The 20785-nt window shown below is 41.7% G+C and overlaps 1 protein-coding gene across 1 annotated transcript in view; it reads right to left on the reverse strand.

Annotated features, from left to right (window-relative positions):
• Nucleotides 1-20785, reverse strand: part of LOC122814988 (cat eye syndrome critical region protein 2 homolog) — a 2862500-nt gene that overhangs the window by 1671350 nt on the left and 1170365 nt on the right. The window contains exons 7-8 of the mRNA XM_044087243.1: nucleotides 9148-9396; nucleotides 8292-8526 (exon numbers count right to left, since the gene is read on the reverse strand). Of these exons, the coding sequence (XP_043943178.1) occupies nucleotides 8292-8526; nucleotides 9148-9396 (484 nt within the window). The remainder of the gene's footprint in view (nucleotides 1-8291; nucleotides 8527-9147; nucleotides 9397-20785) is intronic.

The raw sequence follows: 20785 nt of genomic DNA on the forward strand, positions 1-20785 counted from the left end.
AATCAATATGAATGCCCAGATGTCACATTTCTTAGTACAGTTTTAAAATTTGTCTACCATCATCACAATTAAAAGATGATTGGACAACGAAAAAACAAGACACTAGGGAGATAAAAATGGTTCCACCCAATGTCAGGTGTAAATCAGTTGTAATACTATAGCTCTGCTAGCTAAAATAGGGAGAGATGTATTCAAGAATAAAATTATATAAAATAATATGTAGTAGTGAATCTTGAAGTGGTCTTGTTTAACTTTGAATAAAATCCACAGGACGTACTTCAGTTTATCTTAAAAGGTGGCCTTTAGAATGGGAAAACATTTGTTGAAACTACACACGAGCAATACTTTTACGGAAAATAATTACAGGGTGTATGATATCAGGTAGCAAAACCTTTCAGAATTGACGGTAACATTTATACACAGCTGCTTAGTTTTAAAAAAAGGCAAAATATTGCAACACCCTGTCTCATTTTCCCTTTCTCTGAAAGGGGCCATTATTCTATCAGATATAAACCAAAAAAGAAAACAATATAATTTTTACAAGGTTATTTTAAAGTTTCCCAGACTTATTTTTATCAAAGATCAAACAATTAATGCATTACACAAAAAAAAGGTTATTCATGAACCTAGTTATCTGTAAATGTGCTATTATAAGGCTGAAATTCAAATCAGCAGCAAGAAACATTTTTGCATCTAATATTTATAGTTGCTGTAATCTAGTTGGCAGTTTTATGCTTTGATTAGTGAAATCATAACCATATAATTAAATGTTTAAAACTACAGAGCTATGAGATTGACCAGTACTATAATTCTACATTGTTCTAAAGTTTCTGCAGTCAGCCCAATACAAGAATGCATCACATGACAATTAAACAATTATATCGTAGTTGTTAGCGGACATCTACTGTTTTGAAAAACTGTATACAAGAGACATAACTATATTTTTTATTGTATTTTAAGCTATACGGATATAACCAAAACGTGTGCTATACATTGACAGTAAGATATAATGCAACATTACAGAGGATATAGCATATATAGATTAAGCCAAATATAAATCTATCTAAAGTGAGATTTTGATTGTAGTCCAAAATACAGAATGGTATCCATACCTTGCAAGCAGTCAACGTAAATTATACCCACCATAAAATATATTTAAAAAAAAAAAAAAACTAAATCAGTTTGCAAATCTTACTTAAACTTTAAAAATACATAGACATAAAGTAGCACATTGATATGTTTTTGAATAGCAGTATTTGCGATATATGTCCAAAGCTGATAAACAATAAGACTACTGATAAACTCTGAGCACACCACAGAATTCGTAACAAGTCTGGTATCATCTTTCCTTGAATTACTCAAACGCCAGTACCATTAACAGAATTAGTTGCATCTATATATTTACTGATATTTTCATGTCACTAACAGAAACAAACGCAAAAATCTTAACCACCAAGTACAGCGCTTTAGTTTGTTTTAACACTGTGTCAGGCAGAATGAATTCCTATTTTAAATCTTGCTACTAATTAAAGTCAGAACATATAAGTTATAAATTATATAAGTGATAGCCATCTATTAGATTTAATAACTTTAGTCCAGTATGGTCATTTTGCTAGTGTGATGGATATTGCTATAGATATTCTACATAAAAACAACCCAACTCTACCTACCAAGTAGAAGACTACAGCAGCTGTGGACCTTGTTAGATTAAAGATTATCTTTAGGGCATGACAGTCGTCAAAGGAAGACTTGCGAAGGTTTATCCTCTTTGCAGAAATCATAATTAATGTAATTTGTGCCGTAGAAGTCCAAAAGTACATTAGGATTCAGATACTGCCTTTTTAAGAAGTCCGTCGAGCCGTTGATGACATCATGTGGCTCGAAGTTGCTCAGAGATGTGTGCGGACAAATCACTGAATCGTAATAAGTATAAACTGCTTCAGATGTTTCAGCAGGAAACTGTAAGCTGTTCAAACAACAAATTAAAGCAGCCAAAGACTCTAGAGCAGCTCGAGACACTCCAGCAACAACCAAAGCCCTCACTATAAGCCAAAGCAGAGAAAACAAAAAAAAAACACCCTCGGATCTATTGAATCTTCAGATCCATTACAAACCCAAAGCCACCAACCAACAAAAGACAATGAGACTAATACAGCATTAAACAAAAGGGCACCGATAAATTTACCAGCCTTAATTATTCAACAAAAACAACATAGGCAAAAGAAATAGAAAAGAAAGTACTTCCCAGCACCACAAATAAAGGTACACAGTCAACTGCTCTAACAATTGCTTTTTCCCCAAAGAGAAGGAACACAAGACTCAAGAACTGATCTACTGATCAGATTACTAATGGGGTAGGCCACAGCATCTGCAGCAATTTTTAGGAACTTGGCAGGATCATCATCGGCAGAGTTTGAACCAGGTTTTAATTTTGACAGAAAGTTTTTAATGAAGGAGGTGGGGACAGGACAGAAGTTAAACTGAGTGTGGAGACTCTTGTAAGGAAGTTGAAGTTAGGACATTTTTGCTTGGAGAGGTGTGATCTAAGGTCTGAGAGGCATTAGTGGGAGCAGTGGAATGTTATGGAGAGGAATGGGATAATTCAGTTGTAGGAGTAGCAATGTTAGAGGGGTGTGGAGAAGGAAAAGTACAGTTTTGTACCTACCATAAATTTAGATGTTCGAGGATCCACATTGCTGCAGTCATAACCTGTGGGTAGTCCGCTGTCCTCGGTCGGCCCGAATACCAAAGTGTTAGGCTGGCGTCGGTCATGGTCGCTCAGATCTGACGTCAGTACGCAGTGGTACTAAAGCGCATGACCGACGCCATATCCTCAGTCTTTCTTGCCCCAGATGTCAGAAGGCCTAAAAAGAAAAGGCCATAGCCAAAAATAGAAAATACCCAACCACCAATATAGAAAAAATAATAATAATAATAATAATAATAATTACCCCAAAAGAAACACAGCAACCCCAAACTACAGAGGGGAAGGAGGGAGGGAATTGGACTGCAGCAATGTGGATCCTCGAACATCTACATTTATGGTAGGTACAAAACTGTACTATGTTCTTCGTCTCACATTGCTGCAGTCATAACCTGTGGGTAGAATCCCAAAGCAAAGGTAAAGGGAGGATGGCAAAATTAAAAAGCATTAGGAGCTGCTAACATGCCCTGTAAAACTGCAGTGGCAAACCCAGCCCTAGACTTGGAATAAAGAGGGAGATGGTAATGTTTAGTAAAAGTGTGCACTGAACTCCAAGTAGCTGCCTCCAAAATATCCTTAGTAGCTACTCCCCTTAAAAAGGCAGTAGAAGTGGCAGTAGCCCTAGTGGAATGAGGTCTGATCCCGGCCGGAACATCCTTTCCATGATGAGAATAACAAAAAGCAATACAATGGCCAATCCACTTAGAAATAGTTTGCTTTGAAACAGCTTTCCCTTGTGAACCAAAGCAAAAGAAATGAATAACTGTTGAGTATGCCTGAACCCTTTAGTTCTGCTCAAATAATAGCGTAACTGCCTGTGAATATCCAAAGAATGCAAAATTTTTTCCCCTTTATTTTGGGGATCAGCATAAAAAGTAGGCAAATGAATAGACTGGTTTAAGGCCACATTAGAAACAACTTTAGGCATAAAAGTAGGGTTAGTACGCAGGGACACCCTATCCTTATGGAATATCAGGAAGGGTTCAACTGCCATGAGAGCCTGTAATTCAGATACCCTCCTAGCAGACGTAATGGCCAACAAAAAAGCAGTCTTCCAAGACAAAACTTCAACTCAGATGTAGCTGCAGGTTCAAAAGGAGGTAAAGTAAGCTTTTCCAACACAAAATTGAGATCCCAGGAAGGAGTAGGAGCTCTACGTGGGGGTCTTATGTTCTTTGCCCCTCTAAGAAATTGCTTAAACAAAGGGTGAGAAAATAATGGAGGGTCACAATCATAGTGAGCAGAAATGGCTGCAGCATAAACTTTCACGGAGGAGAAAGACAAACCCTTGTCTAATAATTCAGTAAGGTACTGTAATGTAAAACTCAAATTAGGCACTGAAACATCAAAGCTCTTTGCTGTGCTCCAAAGAAAAAATCTCCTCCATTTATCAGCATAAACTTTTCTAGTACTAGGTCGTCTGGCTTCCAATATGACATTCAAAACTTGTTGAGGAAGCTGCGACCCCCCAGGGTCTAAAACAGAATATGCCAGGCTGTCAGATGCAGGGACTGTACCCTGACATTGAGGAAATGATTGCTTGCCTGGGACAAAAGGTGTGGAATTGGTGGCAAAGGCCAAGGAGGCTCCTGTACTAAACTCCTCAGCAGAGGATACCAGTGCTGACGTGGCCAATCTGGTGCTATTAGAATCATGCAAGGCTTGTCCTGTCTGACCTTCAAGAGCACCTTGGGAAGGAGAGGCAGAGGAGGGAAAGCATAGACGTGAAGGTTGTTCCAACTGAAAGATAGAGCATCCACTTTCCAAGCTTTTGGGTGAAACATCTTTGTGCAAAATTTTGGCAGTTGGAAATTTAGTGGAGAAGCGAACAGATCTATGTCTGGAGTTCCCCAAGCCACTGTCAACTGTTGGAATACATGAGGATCCAATTTCCACTCGTGGGGATCCACCATTTGTCTGCTCAAAACATCTGCTAAGGAGTTCTGTGCTCCTGGCAGAAACCGTGCTTGAAGAGTGATGTGCAAACTCAGAGCAGTCTCCCACAAAATCATAGCTTGTCTGCAAAGAGGGTACGAATGGGTTCCCCCCTGCTTGTTGATGTACCACATGACTGTTGTGTTGTCTGTTTGAATCAACACCTGTCCCGGTTGAAGTAGATCCTTGAAAGCCATCAGGGCAAATTGGACTGCTAACATCTCCTTCATGTTGATATGCAAATGCTGTAGTCTGGGCGGCCACGAGTCTTGAATCCATTTCCCACTGAAGTGTGCTCCCCAAGCCAAGTCTGAGGCATCCGTCGTTAAGATCTGACTCGCCTCTGGACGGGTCACAGAGAGTCCCTTGTTTAGGTGACATTCCTGAGCCCACCACAAGAATTCCTTCTGGATGCAAGGTATTATCTGAATGACAGTGTCCAAATCGTGGCAGTGTTGAGTCCATACACTTTTGAGATACCATTGTAGCTTCCTCATATGCAGTTTGGCATTGGGAAGTACCAGAATACAAGATGCCATGAACCCCAAGGCTTGAAGGACTGTCCTTGCAGTCAGCCTGGACAGTAGGGATAATTGCTGGAAGTATAGGTGAAGATTTCTTTGTTTGTCCGGGGTCAAAAAGGCCATCTGAGAGGCTGTATTCAGTCTCACACCCAGAAAGCACATGTCCTGAGAGGGTACTAGACTGGACTTTGTTTCGTTCACAGAATACCCTAGGCACCTTAAAACTGCCATTACATACTGTAGATGCTGAAGTAACTTGACTTTGTCTTGAGCAAGAATCAGGCAATCGTCCAGATAAGGATAAATTTGTATTCCTCTTAGTCTTAAGAAGGCTATCACAGGAGCCAGGACCTTTGTGAACACCCTGGGCGCAGTAGATAAGCCAAAGGGCAATGCAGAGAACTGATAATGAAAAGTACCAGCCCGAAAACGCAGGAACCTCCTGCAGCTGGGCCTGATAGGAATGTGAAGATAAGCCTCTTTGAGATCCAGAGTTACCATCCAGTGATTTTTGCCTAGCAGAGGCAGAAGTTGCTGCAAAGTTAACATCTTGAACTTTGGAATGTCTAGGTATGTATTGAGAATGGACAAATCCAGAATTGGCCTCCAAGTGTTTCCTTTCTTTGGTACAAGGAATAGGCGAGAATAAAATCCTAGGCCTACTTCTGACGGAGGTACCATCTGGATAGCCCCCATTTGTAAAAGTAAAGAAATCTGTTTGTGAGCCTCCAGCCTTTGCTGAGGAGGTACATCTGGCATGCCTTTGAAAGGAGGCAAGGTGTGAAAATAAAACTTGTAGCCTTGATTTATAATGTCCAACACCCATTTGTCCTGGGTGACCAAAAGCCAGTTTCGTTTGAAAAGTGCCAACTTTCCTCCTAGAGGAGCTGCCAGACAGGAGGAATCTGGCAGCTGGAGATACAGGTCATTGGGTCTGTTTACGAAAAGGCTGACCCCTGCCCTCACCAGAAGATTGTGCAGGAGAACTCCACGTCCTAGATCTGAAAGAACCCTGAGCATGAGCTCTGCCCCTACCACGTCTAGACCTGCCCTTAGACTGAAAATCGGAAGAAGGGTAAGCCCATCCTTTTGCAGGCCAATTTCTGCTAAACTTAGGGGGCTGCACTTGTAAAAATTCCTTAACCGTCTGCATGGACTTAGCTTTGTCTTCCATTTTTTTCAAAACTGACTCCACAGGAGAACCAAAAAGAACTTCAGATTGAAGAGGAGCATCCAAAATTCGAGCTTTAACATGCTCTGACAAATTTTGATCCTTAAGCCAGGCATGCCTATGAATAACTGAACCAGTGGCAGCCACCCTGGAAGAAGCCTGAAGAGCATCAAAGCCACACTGCAAGGAATGCTTACCAACCTGATCAGAGGCATGATCTAAGTCCTGCAATTCCTTACACTCTATACCCTCAGCTAAAGCATCTACCTTAGATTTCAACTTACTTAACAGAAAGTTCTGATACTTCAGCATATGAAACTGGCAATTTAAAGCCCTCATAGCTAGCGTGGAGGAGGTATACACTTTTTTACCCCACCTATCCAAAGCCCTAGAATCTTTATCCAGAGGTACTGGATTCTTAACTACAGAAGCCCTGACACCCTTAGGTCCTTGACTAATAGTTTCCGGGTCAGCTCTAGGACTCTTATACAAATATTTATGAGCCTCTGGAACTCTGTAATACCTGTCTGGCTTGACAGGGGCAGGGGGTAAAGAATCAGGATTAAGGGAAGCTTCAGAAAAAACATCCTGAACAACATCCAAAACAGGGGGAATAGCCAAGGGTCTATGTTGTGGCAAAAACAAAAATTCCCTAAGCCTCTTACGAGAATCTGAAAAATCCTGGCCTTCCCACTTAAAATGCTCCCTCATGGAGTGCAGGGTTTCAGAAAAGGAAAAATCCTCTGGAGGAGAAGCAGGACGACAGGAATCCTCTGCATCCGAATCAGAATAGGGAGGAAAATTCTGAATGTCCTCAGCTGAAGACTCAGAGTAATCTGAGGAATGCTCCAATCCCTCCACCTCTGCCTCCACCCTAGGCCTCTTATCTGGAGGGGGCACAGAACCTCTGATTAAAGTAATCAAATCCTCTGCCATTTTCAGCATATGTTTTTTAGGAACAGAGCCCGAAGAACTAGGGCTGATGCCTGTGCCAGAAAGACCAGGTCTAGCTTTAGAAGGGGCTTTAGTGACAGAAGTAGAAGGCCTAACAACCTTTTGTAAAGATGGAACTACAGAAACTTGAGAGGCCCCCTCGGCCTGACCTAACTCCTGAGAGGCCAATTCCTGTAAGATTAAAGGTTCCCCCTGTGATTCAGCTGAAACCTCGGCTGGATCCACAGATTCAACCGTAGTTTCCATAGAACCGGCGTCCGCAACGGACGACTCATCCTGCTTAGACTTTAACGATTTATCTTTTCGCTTCTTAGCGGTAGCGGGCGTCGGAGGATCCAACGGCATGTTGTAGTTACACCGGTTACCAAAAACAAGTCTAGCACAATCTAATCTGCGTTTAATGGTGCGCTTATTAAATCTAGCGCAAAAGCGACACCCGACTACGTCGTGCTCAGGCCCCAAGCAAGGAATACAGAGAGAGTGGTAGTCCCTATGAGGTATCTGTTTCCCACAAGAAATACAATTATTAACTTTTTCTGACATCCGGATTAACTGAGGCAAGAAAAGACAAAAATATTCCCCAACGGGGTACTTAGCCCAACTTGGTCTTCGGTCTGAAACTCGAAATACGAAAATTTCAGGACGCCGAACGGCACTTGCAAACGCTGCTACTGCTTCGGACCATGCGGCAAGAAAGACTGAGGATATGGCGTCGGTCATGCGCTTTAGTACCACTGCGTACTGACGTCAGATCTGAGCGACCATGACCGACGCCAGCCTAACACTTTGGTATTCGGGCCGACCGAGGACAGCGGACTACCCACAGGTTATGACTGCATCAATGTGAGACGAAGAACATCAATAATGTTGGCAATGGTATCTATAAAGTAGGTGTTGAAAATACTGGCAATTTGTTCTGGAGGCATGCCAGGATGTGGACAGGGTTATGTTTGGTGCCGGGGTTCAGTTATTTGTACTGTATGACTGCTGGGTAAAGAAATACTGCTGTTGGTCTTTAGCAATGAGCTTTTTGGCTCGATTTCGAAGCTGTTTATAGTAAATAAGATCTGAAGGATTTTCCCATTTAAGCCATGTTTTCCAGACTCTAAGGGTCAGTACTTCTTTGTTGGTTTTTGTTAACCAAGGGGCATGGTTTATTTTAATTCTTTTACTTCTAGAGGGAGCAAGATTGTGCAAGATATTTAAAAAGGTGTCATTAAAATGACTAAGAGCCTCATCTAAAGAGACAGTTTTGAGACTATTCCAGTTAATACTTTTTAGGATGTTGTTGAAAGCGGTAGGGTTACATTTTTAGAAATTTTGGACGATTTTAATGTTGTGGAATTTATTAACTGGAATTGAGAGAAAAATCACCTCATGGTTGTTTGTGAGATGGTTGTATCCATATCAACTCTCATACTACAGAATGAATGGCTAATTATGAAGTAAGGCATGTAGCCAAGCATTAGGGTTAGAAAAACATACAAGAAAAACATGTTTCCTCAACAACTTTTTCTGAAGAACTCTGCAATTCTCAATACCTGCAATCCACATGCATAGCATAGATACCTTCCAAATCTCATGCACTTTTTTTCACTAAAAATGAAACATTCAGCAATTCTAGTGCTTCAGCTCATCACACACAAATGTTTTTGTCATAACCTGTTTAAATACTGTTACAAATAGAAGATGCTTAAACTTTGATATCTCACACACCAGTGATATATGTACACAACACACACAAATATTTTGGGGTCCCTTTTCCAGTGGACTCCAACACTTTTCCACTCAATTTTTAAAAAAAGATACATCGAGATAATTACTTTATTGTATCTTTGCAAAAGCTTTTGTTGCCAAACATTTTTCCTGCAGTTTTACTGCCACATAAAAGGAAGACAAGATCAAATGATGCATTAATATTTGATTTCCCATTAAAACTACCTTTTGTGAAATCATGTCACAGATCTCCTGCAAGAAGTCCTCACTAAGCAGTTTATAGAGTTGCCTGTCCTTCACAGAAGATTTTTGCCTGAAACTTTCAGTTAGATTCCTCCAGTCGTCTTCTGTTTCACAGACCAAAGACCACCTACCTTGGCCTGGCTCCAAACCTAGAGAGAAAGACTTATTTCAATGCAGCACAGTAGCAAGAAAATGCAAAAACAATGCACTTTGTTAGTAGGAAATGTATACATTTATCTAACTTTTCTATACTGTTTAATAAATTCCACATTACAGTGCTTTGTTGTAAGTTCATAATGTGCTTTAACATGCGAGTGTCCATACATTACAGACAACAATGCATCAATGTCATCGGGCTCTGTCACAAAAAAAAGTTACCAAGTTCAAGGAGGGGTGCTTGTCACATGAGATCTTAAATCATTTTAATATTAGTATGACGGCCAGAGCCTGGGACACTCGTTAGATGTGATTAAGTCTTGCACCACTAAAGCACTTTCTTTTACATTTTTACTGTATACTAACGAAGTAGGTCTGCCAGCAGAACAACAGATGGTGGTCGCCAGTCTTCTTACATCATTACAAGCATTTCTTCCACTTCTTCTGCGGATTTAGGGACACTGACAACATGCAACTGCAAGTTAGCAGTGTTGCCTGTCCTACAGTTCTGGCAGCAGCAGAATGAGTACTTCACTCAGGATGGGTACAGCATGACCTTCAACCATCATCACGGTGGTGACTACGTGTGTTGTGATGGAGAGATTTGGGTGCAAAATCATCGCTTCACTGTTAGCAACTACTTAAAGCGGTACTGGAGCTTGTTGGAATTTTTTTTGTACTGACTGTTGTATACATCAGTGAACAGAAAGCTAATAATGTCTTACGATATAGTGATTATGTGCTGTTTACCATTTTAGTAGTGTTCAGAAAGTAGATTGTGTGTGTGTGTGTGTGTGTGTGTGTGTGTGTGTGTGTGTGTGTGTGTGAGAGAGAGACAGAGAGAGATCGAGAGAGGGAGAGTGCGATCGTGTGCGAGTGAACATCAGCTGCCTGAGTTCCAGTTAAGCAAGAGTGCAATGTTATTATGCCTGGACATTTCAGAGGTTTTTTTTTTAATTACTTCCAGGAGAAAGGAGATGCTATAAAAATCCAGGAGAGGTGGCAAACCTAATGTCATGTATTGAATCCTGAAGTTTAAAACAGTCTTTCTTTTGCATCTGAACACTGATGAATATCAGACCACCCTTTTCTGAAATGCCCGTCAAAGCAGTCATTTAAAGTTGCCTTTCCTTATACTTAAGCACTACACTTTACAGATGAACTCTCAGCTTTTAACATTAAAAATGATGCAGAAAAATAGAGCAAGTATTCTCTTCTCTGTTGCAGTAGTCCAATCTCTCCCTCCACCCCCCCTCCAACCCTCTCCAGGTTGTTTGAGTCTCTACCTTGGATGGTCATACCCTACTTTCTTTAGGCTGGCATTCTTCCTGGGACATTCAGTTCAGAGGCTGGTGCGTGCATGTCACTTTTATGGCCAACATATGATACCCTACGTGCAAAGTACCATGCACCCCACAGTAGTGAAATACTTTTTGTATACTGGCTGATATCAGGTCACCTATGGCAGATAACTCCCTCATGTAAAGAATACTGCAACAGATAAATAGAAGGGCATCCGAGTAACACTCGCTGCACACCCAGCTCTGAGCAGCTTTGTCAACCTCTCAAATATCCAGAATTTCACAAAACGTCCAATTTTTAGCTTTTCCTCATAAAATGTGTTGTCCTGGCAATCAATGAGGATTGAAGCCATAAAATAATGACAAGTTTCACACATCTTTTCAGAAAATGCATGCTAATGCAACACCCGTTATTTTATCAACAATATAAGTTCTGTAACAGCAATATTTAAAATCTGTCCCTGATTTTCAGTCTTTGTACCCAATTAATTGTCTTTCACTAGAATTATTGCACCAAGCGATTGAGAGGTATGGTTGCTAGGCATGTGCAATCAGCATAGGTTTTAAAAGTAAAACACTGTTCTGCTGGGTGGCTGACAGCCAAAACTACAAATTTGCTTAACCTTCACTCCCACCAGAGAAAAGAATAAGCCATAGAGTTTTCACCAAGGACGATGAATGGGTCAAGCAGGGTGGCCAGAAGGTACAGAGCTAGATGGTCAGTGGAAACCAGAGAAAAATTGAACAAAAAAAAACAGATGTGCTACCTTCTCCCTTTATTAAAGTTCAAAATTTCAGCCAAAATCAGCTGAACACCCATTAAAACTAATCCTCAATTCATATTTTGGAAGTATCTAGCTATTTAATCCATGCTACTGCACTGTTCACGTTTGACAGTGATGCAAACAGGATTTTTTTTTATTTTTATTTTATTTTTTTTTTTTTTTTTTACTAACAGCGAAGGTCAAAATTCAGAAGAAAAACTTCATTCTACGGAAATCACATTTATTTTTGCAGAAGAAAAAACACCATATTTCAGGAGTTATCTGTGTATGTGTTGCGGGTAGGCTGGAACTGGGTCCTAAAATCTTGTGTTTGCCTCCTTTTCAAAGTGCAAACGTTTTTCAGGACTGGGTAAATCAAATACAGGCGGAAAAAAAGTCTGCTTCCTCACATCCTATCCAATTCAAGTCATCGTCATTTCTCACATAATAAAAAGTGATCACAGGTGCCTTAAATGCTGTGACCACTTATTTGCACTCTAGCCAATAACTCCATAAGGTACTGTGGATGGAGGGTGCTATCCCAAATATTCCTCAATTTCTTCCTAGAAAGAGCTTAGCACTTCTGTCAATGGTAGGCAGCAACCTTATTTTGCAATTCAATAGAGAGCAAAAGAATCCGTGCGCATGCAAGTCTACACATCCTGTTACTTGACTCACATTTTTAATTTCACTGATGAAATGGTGAAAAGGCAGAAAAAACATCTTGTGCCTGCTATGACAAAACTGTGTGTTAACAGCTTCTCTAATAAAGATGTGTGCAATTTGAGATGAGTCTGTAAAATAATTCAATTAAAAATGAAAAATGCAATCTTAAAGGGTTAACAATACAAGACAATATTCCTAAACAGTTAACTAGTATACAAATGTATTCAAGGACTTTTTAGCCAAGACAAAGGCCATAAAGACCGACAACAATCAAGCATGAGATGTTACAAAAGTCAATAGCATCTAGAACAGAGATGCAACCATTACAATCCATGAAAATGATAAATATTGCAGCTACTAATATGTGAAACATTGAGCTAAGGTGCAATACATACAAAGCAAACATTGTAAGAAAATCACATTCAAAAAAAGCAGGTGATATTTTCACATCTTTAACAGCTTATTAGAAATTAAAGAGTATGACTGACAGATCTCTGCCAGCATCCCAATGCAATGTCTTATTTTGTCTTGCAAGGTGAGACTTTTCTAATGACTGAAGTTAATCATTTGTCTAATCTGATCTAGAATGCTACTCCAACTAGCAGGTACAACTTTGGGGAATGCACTTTTATGGGTGGAAAAAGCAAACGGTGGCCTTTTGTAAGTGAATGAAATGTGTTCGTAAGAACTCTTTGATTTCTGAATCCAATTCTGTTAAGATAGGACAACATCAGTCGAATTCTGACTGTAGATGAAAACAGATGCCCTATCCGGATGAGAGACTATTTGTTTACTGTAGTAGACTGATGCTCTCTCTGCTGCAAGCTAAACTTATAAATCCAAACTATTTTCAGCAGACTGAAGTAATGGGATATTTTGAGTTGAACACAAGGCAATAACTGGGAGGCTATATTTAAAGGGAAGATGGACTTTTGTTCATAGGTAGGTACTAGGCTATCTGCCCGAAGGCACTTATAAGCCTAGCCAGAACGTGTTGGCTTTCGCCACCCCCTTGGATTAGTTCCCTGTGCCTCTGTCCAGCAGAGCCACTGAAGTGATCCCCGGGGTAAACTTTTTTTCCCATCCATTCGTCAAGGTTTCTCTTGGAGCGTTAGTGAGGAGCTCTGCCTAATGCAGATTGGAATCTTGTTCCAAAGCATGGGAGCCTCTGAGACAGGAATGTATCCCTCCAGCAGATCCTATTTATTGTTGTGGTGAGGTTTAGATTCCTAGAGTGTGTGGCTCGAGGGGATAAAGTTTTCTTTAGGTGGAGCATGTCCATCAATTCTGGGTTGGACATGGCCTTGAATGTCAGGCAGAGATCACCTCGGAGTAGTCGGTATGCAACAGAGTACAGCTGGAGTTTCTTCAGTCGAGCTGCATAGGGCATCTGTTTGAGGCCAGTGATCCTCTTGGTGAGGTACTTCTGTGGTCTTTCCAGCTGCTGCAGGTGTCTTGTAAGGTACATCCCAAATGGGACATTGTACTCTATGATGGGTCTGATGAGTAGAGGGGCACAATGACCTCTTTTGATCTGGATGCAAACCCTTTTGTGATTAGGTGGGCAGCATAGAAGGATTTTCTAACCACTTTGGCAATGTGATTATCAAAAGAGAGATTACTATCTACTTGGGTACCCAGATCCCTTATTACGTCTTCCGTATTTAGGGGATTACCACTTATGTGGTAGTTTGTGGGTACTTGGTTTTTTCCAAAGGAGATGACTATACACTTTTTGGCATTTAGCTTGAGGCCATGATTTTTACACCAGTTATCAGTCTCAGTGAGACCCTTTTGGAGGATGTCTGTGTCAGCCAGATTCAATTATAGCCCCTAGTTTGCAGTCATCTGCGAACATGGTCAGCCATACTCCTCCTGTGCTTACCTGTACCTCTGAGAAGCATATGCCAAACAGGAGGGGTCCTAGGACTGAGCCCTGGGGAACACCACATGTAACCGGTTTAGAGTTGGACCTAGCTCCTGCAACTCTCACCATGTGGGTTCTGTCTGTGAGCCAACTGACAACCCATCTTGTAACGCAGGGGTTTATGTTCAGGCTGGTGAGCTTGTCTATAATACCAGAATGGGGAATGGTGTTGAACGCCTTTGTGAGGTCTAAGTAAGGCTGTGTGTACCACCTTTCCCTCATCTATAGCCTTGATAATTGTCTCAAAGGAAGTCCACCAGGATTAGGAGGCATGATCTGCCCTTAAAGCTGAACTGGGTAGGGTCCAGTGTTTGGAGGTTCCCAATGTCTCTGTTAATGAGTTCCATGATGATACGCTCCATAGCCTTGCAGACCAAGTTAGCCAAGCTTATAGGGTGATAGTTCCAGGGGTCTGTTGTGACTCCACCTTTGTGGAGTGGAATAACCGTTGCTGTGCGCCACTCTATGGGTACATAGCCTGTGGAGAGGCTGAGTTTGCACAGTGTGTTTAGGGGAGGGGTTAGTTCCGTCTTTGAGCTCATGTAGGATGCAGCCTGGGACTCTGCCCAGTCCCATTGATACTGTGTTTTTGGCTTTGGAGAGGGTTGTTTTAACCTGAGTATTTGTGATTTCAGGGGCTCTACATTCTTCTGGTACGGTTATGGGCCCTTTTGGGGATGAGGGGGGTGAAGTGTGCACAGAACCTGTCTGCCAGGATGTTGGCGATATCGGTCGGTTCAGTGTATTTTGTACCATTCTGCACCAACTCTGAGCATATCTGAGCATTGCCACTTAGATTCTTGACATAGCTAAAGAATGACTTGTAGTTATCTTTGGCGTCTTTGACAATTTTGCTTGCAAAACTCGCCTTGGATGATTTTATTGGGGATCGTAGTTTCTTGCTGATACTGATCAGGGATGTCTTCACTTCTTGGTATTTTCCTCTTTTCTGTACTAGTTTCCTCCATCTATTGTATAGCTTGTTTATGGCAGGAGTCCACCAGACTTGTTTCCTTTTCTTGGAAGAGTGAGTCTTGGTTTTGCTTGGGATAGCACGATCCATGCATTCTTGTAGGTGACCGTAGAATGCATTAGTAAAGGATTACTTTACTTTACACCTTGGTCTTAAGAAACTTGAAGTTTGCTTCTGAAAAGTGTTTCACGTTGGTTTCCTTGTCCGGGGGTGGGGGCGGAATGTGGATATCCAAAGTAATTTGTTTATGGTCAGATCTAACAAGTGATGGGTTGACCTCCGGTGTGGAACACCGGTCACCCATGTTGGTGATGACCAGGTCCAATATGTTATCTCTGGTGGGAGTGCGGACCAGTTGATCCAGGGCATTTAAGTTTATAAATTCTAGGAAATGTTGGGCAAGGGAGTTAGTACTTGAGTAGTTCTAACAGTTAATGTTTGGGTAATTGAAATCACCCAATATTAGGGTGTTTGGTATGACCTTTATGCATCCCAGTGTTTCCAGAAACGGGGAATGGGGGTCCTGGGACATGGTGGGTGATCTGTAGCAAGCTACAATTTGAATTGCAGTTTTGCCCGTTGTTAGTTGCACATGGATGATCTCTGAAGCATCATGCTGTGCCACTAACCTGGAGGTGAGGGTATCCTTGATGAATATGGATACGCCCCTGCCTTTTGTATTTCAGTCCAGGTTCTGTGGCCGAAATGTACAGTATGAGTTGTAGCCTGGTAGTGCTGGGGTGCTCTCTGGAGCCTTAAACCAGGTTTCTGTTACTGCACATATATCGATTTTCGCCATACTGAGGAGTGCCTTGAGTGCGTGCATTCTGAGATTCAGACTTCTGGCACTGAGTAGCATTACCCTCAGTTTTTTGTTACTTGTGCTATTTACGTCAGTGGGTTTTTCTTTTGAGCCTTGCCTAAAAAAGGCACTATGGGGGTGGCAAGAGCCTTAGCCAGTATTCAAAAGCCTAAGGGTGACAGGTGCAAGCAGTCTCTAGCGAAGCAGCGTGGCTTGTCGAACATGTCATCCCAGGCAGACAAGACACTGGATCCCCTTTGAATGACACCAGAAACTTAGCCAATTGTTGAAATTGATAATTTTTTCTTTATACCATGATATTCTTGGTGAGGGCAGGATGCTACTCAGGGTCATACCGGCCTGGGCTAGCTATATGATCAGAGAGCTCTTCCATGTAGTCCAGGGAGGTACAGCTCATGTCATTCACACCAACATGGACAATGACAGAGTCGTATTTGTACTTGTTTTGGAGTGACCCGAGTGCTTGTGTTATGTGGCAGATCCTGGCACCCGACAGGCAGTTAACAGTAACCTTCTCCTTATTCAGCCTAGTGAGTGGGACGTTAGTGTGCTGACTATAGAGTCACGTATTACTAGTATGTTGGGTATGTTATTTTGCCTTAAGGGCTGTGACTGCGTGGCACACTGGTTTTGTGAAGTATGTGTTTCATGGTTTGTATTGGGGGGGGGGGTGGAGGTTGTTTGGATGTCTGCTTTGGAGGTCTCTGTTGCTTTTGCAGATTTTTATTTAGAGCCACCGAGTAGGTTTTCGTGTACTTGCGTGTTTTTTTTGCTGGTGCTGGTTTAATGGGTCTATGTGAGACTAGTGGTGTGATGCAAGTATTTCCCTTCTCCTCTTGACTATCTGATCCAGTCTTGGGTTGAGAGAGCTTAGCCTCCAGTTTGGTTGTATAATTGCATCTCTCGCATGTATTAGTGTTTGGTGGTAGGAGGAGAGGGTTGTCTGTGTACATGAGGCAGTTGTAACATTGCCTCAAAATGCCCAGTTTCACCAGTTGGACTGGAGAGTACACCTGAAACTGCCCTTTGGACATGCCAGGATAGGTACAGTGAACTGTTTTACTGAATGGCTGGTAAGGTCGAATAGAGAACCTTGTCCGTCTGCACAGTATAGGGAGGTCTAGTGCTAGGGTTTATAAGTGCTTGCTAGGAGTTGAGCAACTGCCGGGCTGAGAAATGAATGGCTTGAGTGCTTAAATTGAGTGTTTGTCAAGTTCCAATGGAAAAATTGAAGAGGAGACTTTGTGGAGCCGGGAACAGTTGTACCCTAGCTAACCGGCGCTGCCCAGCAAGCAAAATCAGGCAATGCGGGTTTTATAGCAGGGAAATGAAAGAGATAGAAAAAAGCCCAAAATGCCCAATAAACCACTAATTTCTGGGCTGAAACCACTCCTCCACGGACAGATAGGCTACTCAAAGCTCCCCTCTCTCACAGGTGAGCAAAGAAACTTCCTTCTATACAAGTAAGGTATGGGCAAACAGAGACTTGTAACCACTCTGAATTCAGCACTAACCTGAAAACTGGACTATACTAGCTTAGAAAGGCAGGAAACAAGTGTATTTTTTTTTGTTTGTTTTCAGAAAATAAAGCCAATACAATCAAAAAACACTTTAAATGCACAGAAAAGGATACTTACAGCGTATCTTAAGTGTTTGTTGGACAGATTTCGCAAATGTAATACTTTATTATACTGGACTTGTGTGTGTGTTAACACTTCTGTCTCCATTGTGATGCTAGGTATTTTTGCTATTTTGTGAAAGGAAGGAGCTTTCCTGATGGCTCTTTGGTAATGACACTAAAGGGCATGCGCGATTAGGGTGCATCAAATAACTTAAAAGCACTTTTGGTTGTATTGACTCGTTTGTTGGTATGAAAGTAGTTCCACTTGGCTATGAAGTTATCCAAGAGATCAGTGCATACGGCAAACGGGTTCTTGGTGTCTTTTGTAAGGACTACAATCAGCAGCATACATGATACATTTGGTCCGAGACAAATCCTAGGAAATGGTCATTTAAGAGGAGAGAGTAAAGAACATGTCCAAGGACTGAACCTCAATATTAGTTTTAACATTTATTAACTGGGAAAGTACAACTTGGAAGGAAGACAAAATTTCAGCGGAGGCCCAGGGAGAAACGCTCCAGATGCATGTCTTTGTAACGTGGGAGGAAACCAGGGCACCTGGAAGAAACTCACATGAACACAAGGAAGACATGCAGACTCAGCACAGAAGGCACTCCAGCTGAGAATCGAACTTGAGAAACTCTTGCTGTAAGGTGACAATGCTACCTCTGCACCAATGCGCCATCCAGGATAGACAAGTTCAGTCCCGGTGTAGATGGAGAATGCTAAAGTTGGACCAGAAACTATGCTACAACACAGAATTTCATATTTTATGTATTCTAATATCTGTGCGGAAACAACCTTTTCTAAAAATTTTAAAGAGAACAAAGGTCAACTTTTGGGTGAAAGTCATTAGCAGGGAAAGGGAGGAATTTTGGCAGAGGCAAGGTAAGTACATGTTTGAAACTGGGTGGTTAAACCACTGGTGGCAACAGATTAAAAACAATACATTAGGATGTTTGCAGAGAATCTTGCTGCCTATTTTCAACATCCTGGGATGGATGGAACGGAAGTTACAAACATCCTGAATACCTCACAGAAACTTCCATTTCTTAGAAATTGTTTTGTAATGAAATATGGGATACTGAAGGAATTTGTGAAGGGGTAGTAAGTTTGTAACATGTACAGGGGGATTTGAACAGAGTTTTAGCTGGGAGGTAGACAAAATAATGAACTTGGAGAACAGAAGTAATGTGCAACTGAGACTGTGTCCAGTACCAGATTTTGGAAAGTTACATAGCATACAGTTTTACTGCTTTCCTGAATTGCCTAACTGAAGAGAGGCTTGAAGCTTTCTACAGTATTCAGTTTTTGCCTGGTTAATACATATTCTCATGTCCTGTTTTAGTTGACAGGAGGTAGGATATTTGGCAGTATTAAATAGATCCTTTTTATAGTAATGCCACACCATGACTGTTTACAAGCTGTCTTGACTGCAAACCAGAAATATTCCAATGGCTAATTAGTGGGGTTTTTTTTTGAGCTGGTATAGTTTATCTTGAATCTTCTTCTTTCGGCTTCTCCCATTAGGGGTCGCCACAGCAAATCAACTCTTTCCATTACTTTCTGTCCTCTGCATCTTGCTCCGTCACACCAACCACCTGCATGTCCTCTCTCACCACATCCATAAACCTTATCTTAGGCCTCCGTCTTTTCCTGTTACCTAGCAGCTTCATCCTTAGCAACTTTTTCCCAATATACTCTGCATCCCTCCAAAGCACATGTCCAAACCAACGTAATCTTGCCTCTCTGGCTTTGTCTCCAAACCTTCCAACCTGAGCTGACACTCTAATATACTTATTCCTAATCCTGTCCATCCTCGTCACACCCAGTGCGAATCTTATCTTCAGCTCTGCCACGTCAAGCTCTGACTCCTGCCTTTTTGTCAATGCCACTGTCTCCAACCCATACAACATACAGCTGGTCTAACTACCCTCTTGTAGACCTTCCCTTTCATTCTTACTGGTACTTGTCTGTCACAAAACTCCTGACACACTTCTCCACCCACTCCATCCTGCCTGTACTCTCTTCCTCAACTCTCTTCCACACTCACCATTACTCTGAACTGTTGATCCCATGTACTTAAACTCATCCACCTTCGCCACCTCTACTCCATGCATTCTCACCATTCCTCTATCCTCCCTCTCATTCACACACGTATATTCTGTCTTAGTCCTACTGACCTTCATTCCTCTTCTCTCTAGAGCACATCTCCACCTCTCTAGGGTCTCCTCCACCTGTTCCCTACTCTTACTACAGATCACAATGTCATCTGCAAACATTATAGTCCACGGGACTCCTGTCTGATCTCGTCTGTCAACCTGTCCATCACCATTGCAAATAAGAAAGGGCTCAGAGCTGATCCTTGATGTAATCCCACCTCCACCTTAAACGCATCAGTCTCTCCCATCGCAGACCTCACCGCTGTCGCACTACCCTCGTACATAAATGTGGTGCAATGAAGTCCAGTTTATAGCCTGAAGTGCAATTAGAAGCATACTGAGAGAGAATTCAAACAGATCTGAACATAGCTGTTTGGTGCACGGCCTTGATGGTTTTGAGGGACCAAGTAAAGTAGGACACTGGTCATAACAGATTGATAAAATTAGTAAATGTATATGGGAATATTTGTCAAGAGGACTTTTAGAAGGCTGCTATCACTGACAGGATTAGGCCTGGCTCCTTCAGTGACAACTTGACAGTAATTAGCCTACTGAGTTGACTATCCTGAGAACCTAACCCATTAAGATTAAAATTGACTGCTAGTAATAGTGTGTACACTGCAGTTTTGTTTAATGCTGATTTAAATACCAAGGCAGAGGAGAGTGAAGAGATGTAGATGACAGCTAAAAATTTAGTCCGTCATTCCAGTACAATTTGCACTTGCAGCTAATAAGGGTCAGCATGAGATATGGAGTCACTTATGGCTACTGACGTAGGAGAGAAGTTAGAACTTTTTTTAAAACTAAAAACAGCACCCGCTACAACTGATGAGAACCTGATCAGTTATAGGTTCATAGGTAGGTACTAGGCTATCTGCCCAAGGGCATTTATAAGCCTAGCCAGTGTGTGTCGGCTTTTGCTGCTCCATTGATTAATTAACTGATCCTCTGTCAAGCAGAGCCAATGAAGTGATCCCAGGGGTGTATTTTCTGTTACCCATCCACTCGTCAAGGTTTCTCTTGAAGAGTGTTAGTGAGGGGCTCTGCCTGATGTAATTTGGAATTTTGTTCCAAAGCATGGGGAGTCTGTGACAGGCATCTATCCCGCCGGCATGTTCTATTTATTGTGGTGAGGTTTAGCTCAC

This window comes from Protopterus annectens, chromosome 11.part0 (genome assembly GCF_019279795.1).
Source record: "Protopterus annectens isolate FY-2018-M chromosome 11.part0, PAN1.0, whole genome shotgun sequence".
NCBI classification, from domain to species: domain Eukaryota; kingdom Metazoa; phylum Chordata; order Ceratodontiformes; family Protopteridae; genus Protopterus; species Protopterus annectens.